We start from the raw sequence: 7,143 nt of genomic DNA, 5'->3' as shown, positions 1-7,143 counted from the left end.
GGCTCTCTGCTCCCTCCGCGAGGCCCTTGGGAAATAATACTGCCCGTGGGGAGGGTGGGAAAGCTCAAATGCGACCTGAACTCAGGGAAGCTGGTAAAAGGATGAGACTTTCCCTCTCAGGTAAAAAAAAGCTTAAACACAGCTAATGCTTTACCTTAAATGAAGGTCAAAATAAGAAAGAGAAAACTTGAATGCAACCTGTTTTCATAATTAAAGAGTGTTAGATACACAGCTAATAGGAGAAGAGAGATGCTGCTGTTGCTGCTGGAGCTGTCAGTGTGAAACAGCAGAGTGACTCTGCAGTGTCAGGTACAGCTTGCCCCCAAGCCCTGAGCCCGTGGCTGTAAAGGTGATCTGCCTGCAGCTGCCAGGCAGGATCAGTGGACCAAGGTCCTACATTTGGGTCACAGCCACCCCAGCAGTGCTGCAGACTTGGGGAAGAGTGGCTGGAAGTGCCTGGCAGAAAAGGCCCTGAACAGGAGCCAGCAGTGTGGCCAGGAAGGCCACCAGGATCCTAGCTTGTATCAGCAATTGTGTGTCCCACAGGACCAGGGAAGCAATCGTGCCCCTGAACTTGGCACTGGTGTGGCCACACCTTGAGCTCTGTGTCCAGTTTTGGGCACCACAGGGTAAGAAGGACGTTGAGGTGCTGGAGCAGGTCCAGGGAAGGGCAGCAAAGCTGGTGAGGGGTGTGGGGAACACGTCTTCTGAGGAGTGTCTGAGGGAACCTGGGGTTGTTTAGTCTACAGAAGAGGTGGCCAAGGGGAAACCTTACTGCTCTCTACAACTCCCTTTAAGAAGGTTGTAGCTGAGGTGAGGGTTGGTCTCTTCTCCCAAGTAACCAGTGATAGGATGAGTGGAAATGGGGTTGAGTCACACCAGGGGAGGTTTAGATTGGATATAAGGAAGAATTTCTCTCCTGACAGAGTGGTGAGGCACTGGAACAGACTGCCCAGGGAGGTGATGGAGTCACCATGCCTGGAGGGGCTCAAAAAACGTGTATATGTGGCACTTAGGGACACGGTTTAGTAGTCGTGGTGGTGTTGTGTTGATGGCTGGACTTGCTGACCTTTGAGGTCTTTCCCAACCGTAATGATTCTATGACGATTTTGTTCTAAAACGCGTCGGGGTTCCCCGTGTCTGCAGCAGATCTGAGGCTCTTGTCTCAGTTGAAGTGTGTAAGACCCAAGTCCTGACGTTCTTGTTCCCCTGAGAACTGCCCCAGTGCTGTGGGTGGAGCCACAGTCAGTCGGTGGGGGCTGTGTCCTGCTGAGCTCCTGCTGGGAAGAGCTGCCTGAAGGTGGAGTTCTGGGGGAGCCCTGGGGGTCTGCACTGGGGCTGGCTGCAGTACTGACACTCACAAGACAATCTGTTTTTCTCCTACTGGGAAGTATTTAGGCAGGGCAGGCTGAGGAAAGGAAACTTGGTGTTTAATATTTAAAAGAGGCTGTTTTCAGTCCTGTTTCAGCAAACATGCAGCCAGACAGGAAGCGTCGTTTGTATCTGATAAGTTTTTGTCCTGCCTTTATGCAGGTGGTGGGAAACTAACCCACAGCATCCCCGAGCTCTCAGCCAGGCTGCTGCTGGGACTAGAGCAGAACGTGTCCTCACAGTTTATGTTGCTCTGCACTTCCCCAGGCTCCAAGGCTGGGCTGGGCAATTAGTGCTCGATATGTTTAATTGTTTTTACTCTGCAGGATGTCAATACAGCAACAGCTCAACAGGCTGAACTGAACTGCCCCAAGTGGAAACGCTTGTTTCAGAGCTGTGGTGATTAAAAATGCTTGTCCAGGGTGTAGAATAAAGTGAGTTTTAGGTAGGGAATTGCATGCAGTAGCCAGACAAGGATGGGGACACGTCCTGCTGAGCTGGAACTTGTCACCAGTGAGATCCTTCACTCGTGGGGAAGCACAGCACAAGGGGCTGGGCCGGTGGCCAGGGGAGCGAGGGACAGCAGAAGCTTGTTGCAGAGCTAGAGGTGTGGATTCTTCACCAGTAGGTGTGAAGGAGAACCACGTCTGAGGTTTCTGAACACGTGAGGGTGGTGCCAGCGTGGGAGGTGGTGAGTCCCTGCCCAGGGGTTAGAGCTGTCAGGGAGCTTTCCAGCAGAGCGACGGGCTGGGCCGTGGCCCCACAGGGGACTGCAGGCACAGAGCAGCCAACCCACATGCCTCACAGCCCCCGTGGGGGTCCCTTGGTGGGCACCTCTCTGCTTGGGGCAGTTTTCTCCTGTTCATTTCTGTGCACACCCCACGTGTGATGTCATCTGTCCCCAGGAGTGCTCAGAGGTGAGCACCACAGGGGTGGTTGAGGGTGCTGTGCCTGCCTGTCTCTTGGACCTGAGCTCTGCAGTCTCTCTGGGCTGCTCAGCCTGATGTGTCCAGAGGTGGCTCCTGCCCCTCAGGCAGGGGAGGTTGGGTTGATGGCCCGATAGGTGCCCAGCATGCCTCTGAGGTGGACTTACACCAGGGGGGCTGGTTTAACTCTTAAATTGATTTTGTGATGTGCCGAGAGCCATCTTCCATCCCAGGGAGACATCTGATCCAGACAGCCATTAACTGACGGGCTGGCCTTGTAATATTAAATAAAACCAGCTAAATTAATTATTTCCAGAAACATGCCAACCCCCAGCAGCAGCAGCTCCTGAGAGGTGCAGGGAGAGGCAGGGTCCCCTGAAGTAGTCAGCATGTGCTCTGTCACCTTTTGCTGTCCTCTCTGGCTGTAGGTGGAGGTGGGTGTGGGAAGCAGGGGTGTGTTTCAGTATCTAGAAAAAAAATGACAGTCAGTTGTTTTTTGGTGAAGTTGCATTAGTTATCTCAGTCCCTGCTCGAGACCAGCAGAACCATTTCCCATTCCTTTAATTCAGTGTTAAAACTGGTCTTGCTCTGCAGTGGGAACACTCCTGAAACGAGAGGAACAGCCTACGTGGTCTACGAAGACATCTTTGATGCCAAAAACGCCTGTGATCACCTCTCGGGGTTCAACGTGTGCAACAGATACCTCGTGGTGCTGTACTACAACGCCAACAGGGTGCGTACGCCGGGGGCTTGGGCTCGAGGCACCCGCCAACACAGCGGGCACAAAGCAGAGCTCAGCCTGAGGAGATGGTTGCTTGGGTACCTTGAAGCAGTAAATCACAGAATCATAGGGGTTGGAAGGGACCTCGAAAGATCATCCAGTCCAACCCCCCTGCCAGAGCAGGGTCACCCAGAGTACATCACACAGGAAGGCGTCCAGGCGGGTTTTGAATGACTCCAGTGCAGGAGCCTCCACAACCTCTCTGGGCAGCCTGTTCCAGTGCTCCGGCACCCTCACAGGGAAAAAATATTTCGTGATATTCACCTTGAACCTCCTATGCTCCAATTTGCACCCATTACCCCTTGTCCTATCACAGGTCATCACTGAACAAAGCTTAATCCCATCTTCCTGACACTCACCCTTTACATATTTGTAAACATTGATGAGGTCACCCGTCAGTCTCCTTTTCTCCAGGCTAAAGAGACCCAGCTCCCTCAGCCTTTCCTCATAAGGGAGATGCTCCACTCCCCTCATCATCTTTGTAGCCCTACGCTGGACTCTCTCCAGCAGCTCCCTGTCCTTCCTGAACTGAGGGGCCCAGAACTGGACACAATATTCCAGATGTGGCCTCACCAATGCAGAATAGAGGGGGAGGAGAACCTCTCTTGACCGACTAACCACACCCTTTCTAATGCACCCCAGGATGCCAGTGGCCTTCTTGGCTACCAGGGCACACTGCTGGCTCATGGTCATCCTGCTGTCTACCAGGACCCCCAGGTCCCTTTCCCCTACAGCGGGGAAATCCCAGCAGGCAGAGGGAACGGGCTGGAGAAGTTGAAGATTTTGTCTTTATTTGGCAATTTGTGTGCCAAAAAAAAAAAGCACTTTTGGAGCAAGGGTTTGTCAAATGTGTTTCTGCTGAGTGTGCTCTGTGGGGGAGGAAGCAGAGGCTTTAGGAAGCAGAGGCCTTAGGACTGCTCCATGGCAACAGGATGTGAGGTCCTGCTGACAGCTGGAAGGTCTCCAGGTCTCAGCTGAGTCTCTCAGGTCTCAGCTGGCAGTGTCCTCGTGCTGTGGCATTCGCCGAGGCCCAGAATTAAGCAACACTGTTTGTGGGTGATGTTGTTCATAGTGATGTTGGGTGCAGGTACTGGGAAATAACGTGTCACAAGATGAGATTTTTTTGTTCTTCTCACCTCTCTTCTCTTCCGAATTGCAGGCATTCCAAAAGATGGACACAAAGAAGAAAGAGGAACAGCTTAAGCTTCTCAAGGAAAAATACGGAATTAATACGGACCCACCAAAATAAACTGCTCTTTTTGGAAAGCTTTTCAAGCTCTGCTGTTGAGTTCTTGAAGGGAACGTAGGAATTCTCAGTGAAGTATAACTTCTTTTAAAAAAGTTTGATAAGCTGTAAGTTGAACTTTTAGATTTCCACTTTAGAATTAAATACATTTTAAACATTGGAAGATCTGCTTTAAGGTTAAATCCCCCTAAATGGAGCTGGCTTCTCTGTGTGACCTGGTAACTGCTGCACAGCCACAGTCCTGTTGCAGACAGGACGGAGCTGCTGGAGTGTTTCACACCTGAAGTTGTGCCCAGTCTCCATCCACTGGTTTTTTTCCATCCACTGGGGTTTTGAGCGTGGCAGCCAGTTAACCCAGAGGGCTCTGGAGGCTCTCTGCAGCTGCCTGCACAGAGCTGTGTTTCACTTGCCACTGCTGAAGACTGAGAGCTGCAGCTCGTGTCCCTGCTGCAGGGGTTGCTGTGCTTTAAACAGGAATGAACATGGCTCCAGACTGCCTCGTGCCTGTAGACTGTACAGGAATTATTGGGTGTTTCTCCCTCTGGGAGTGCTTGGAGCAGCCCCCCTCTGTCAGGGGAGCGTTGGGCTGCTCCTTGCTAGGAACAAAGCGAGCTTCAATCTCTGCTCCTAACAGTTTCTTTGACAGACAACAGAAAATGGATGGCCTTTTAAAGTGACCCAGCTGCTCAGGTGGCTTCAGTCAAACTATTTTGTTCCCAGGGATTGAGCCACACCCGGTAAGCTGCAGTGAGATAATCTGCACGGGGCTGACCTGAGGGTGGAGGAGATCTTTGGAGCTCTCCAGGCCCCGTCCCAGGCGCGTGCTGGGCGCAGCAGGAGAGGCAGGAGCACACCTCACACCTTTCCCTGAGAGGCAGCAACACCTGACCCATGCCAGGCAGCAGATGATGGGGATTCTGGATGTCTGGAGTGAGGTTTTCTACTCAGCGTGTTTAAACTGCCATATATTTTTGTCTACATAAATTTTTAGATGTAGCATCTAGTGGAGGAAAAACACTTAAATTTTTAGCTGTTTTTTGCCACACTCACATGCTTTGAATAAAAACCAGTGTGATACAGAGCAGGCACAAACAGTGTGTTTTAGAAGTGGGAAAGAACAACCTCTGCCTCTCTTCTTGACCAGCTGGAAGTCACGTGGACGTTGGCAGTGTCCTGCCTCAGGAGGGTTTATTTCCTTGGATGTGATGCTTAAGTCCCTGACCAATTATTTCCAGTGGGTACAGAACATGGGCAGATGCAAAGATACTTTGCCTGAGGATTTGTAATGTCAGTTAATTTTTTTTTCAGTGCATTATAGTGTCATAAAGGAATGTTTCCATTTTCTTATCCTTGGATTTTTGCTGACATCTGTCACTTAAAGAACCATGCTGTTGGGTCCAGTCGGTGAAAAAATAAATGTATGATGTCTCCATAGTTTTGTCTTTTTTGGTCAAGGCTTGATTTTTGCTGTGCTAGTTCTGCATGTAGCCCTTCCTGTGAGAAGGGAAGTCACTCAGCACCTGATGTCTGTGATCCAGGTCAGCACTTGCAGAGCATCCCGGGTTGCTCAGCACCCCTGTGGGGGGAAGGATGCCCACCACAGGTACCAGAATCTGCTCACAGACACAGGAGGTCCCCTGCAGTTGCCACAGGCCCTTTATCAGCTGGGAGGAGCACGAAGGGTGATGGTGACACTGAGCTGCCTCCTTCAGCCCAGAGGAGCAGGGAGGAGGCAGCTGCCAGGGTTCAGGTGTGATTTTGGGTGGGTGTTTCAAACCTCATCCTGTGCCTGACCAGGGAGTGTTCCCCTGGCAGCGCTGCAGACGGGATTTGGGATGGGAGTGAGCCACATGTGGTAAGAAGCCTTGTCCTTCTTCCATCCCTGTGTAGGAAGGGACAGTTCTGTCCTGTGTACAACTGAAGCTGCTGCTTGCAGCAAGGAGCCTTGCAGGCCACGGGGAGCTGTGTGGAATGGGTGATGGGCCATACATAGATACACACACACCCAAACACTAGGGTGACTGGGGCTACTTGCAGCAGTTGCTGGGCCTTTAGAAGGCTCCTGGCTGTAATGGGAACTGGAGCTGCTTGATACCATGCTGGATTTATGCTTTTAATAAATAATAATGAAATATCAAAGCACTAATGGCAGTGCCACACGCTGCCAGCCCTGTTTAAAGTGAAGTGCAAACAGCCCCTTGCTTCTGTCAACAGCCGAGCGCGCGAGGCTCGCGCCGCAGCCTCTGTTTTGAGGAGGATTTGATGCTGTTGGAAAAACACACATAAAAAGTAATTCTTTAGGGTAATAAGATTAATAAAAATTCCTTCAATGAATCCTCAAGATCAGCAGCTTTTGATTTCTCCGAGAGCCCAGCTGCTGCCTTTCATTAAATATTCCATTTCATAGTTTCCTTCTAGTGCCTGTTCGGGGCTTTCAGCGTCCCTGCGCATGTAAAATGAAATAATAATTTGTACCTGCAAGACAGAGGGAACGGAAATCGAACGCCTGGAGGATGGTTTTGATGAGGTCTGCTCAGGACTTTGTTTGAAATGTAATATCAAAGGACAGGGAAATGAGTTCAGTTACATGAATGGCAGAGGGGGCAGCAAGCGAGGCAGATGTTACCAGCCCCACGCCCCGCATCTGTGCTGGTTTTTGTGTGTGCTCACTTCCCATTTAATTTTTCAGGAAGTAGGGTGTGAAATTAAGCCTGGAAGGTCAGCTTTTTTTTCCACAGATGCTGTTTAGAAATTATTAACAAGAGCATATCTGATTACATGGGCAATGCCAGTAAATTTTTTCCAATCCATTATCTAGT

General features: G+C 50.7%; 1 protein-coding gene across 1 annotated transcript; it reads left to right on the top strand.

Annotated features, from left to right (window-relative positions):
* Positions 1 to 2,891: 2,891 nt before the first annotated feature.
* Positions 2,892 to 4,327, top strand: SF3B6 (splicing factor 3b, subunit 6, 14kDa; the record flags this gene model as incomplete). Its single annotated transcript, XM_008938613.1, has 2 exons — positions 2,892 to 3,030; positions 4,238 to 4,327. Coding segments are annotated over 2 exons (229 nt in total), but the record flags the coding sequence as incomplete, so codon positions are not given.
* Between the last annotated feature and the right edge of the window lie 2,816 nt (positions 4,328 to 7,143).

The sequence above is a fragment of the Merops nubicus genome, unplaced genomic scaffold (assembly GCF_000691845.1).
Source record: "Merops nubicus isolate BGI_N331 unplaced genomic scaffold, ASM69184v1 scaffold1094, whole genome shotgun sequence".
NCBI lineage: Eukaryota > Metazoa > Chordata > Aves > Coraciiformes > Meropidae > Merops > Merops nubicus.
This window is presented reverse-complemented; position numbering and strand designations above follow the sequence as displayed.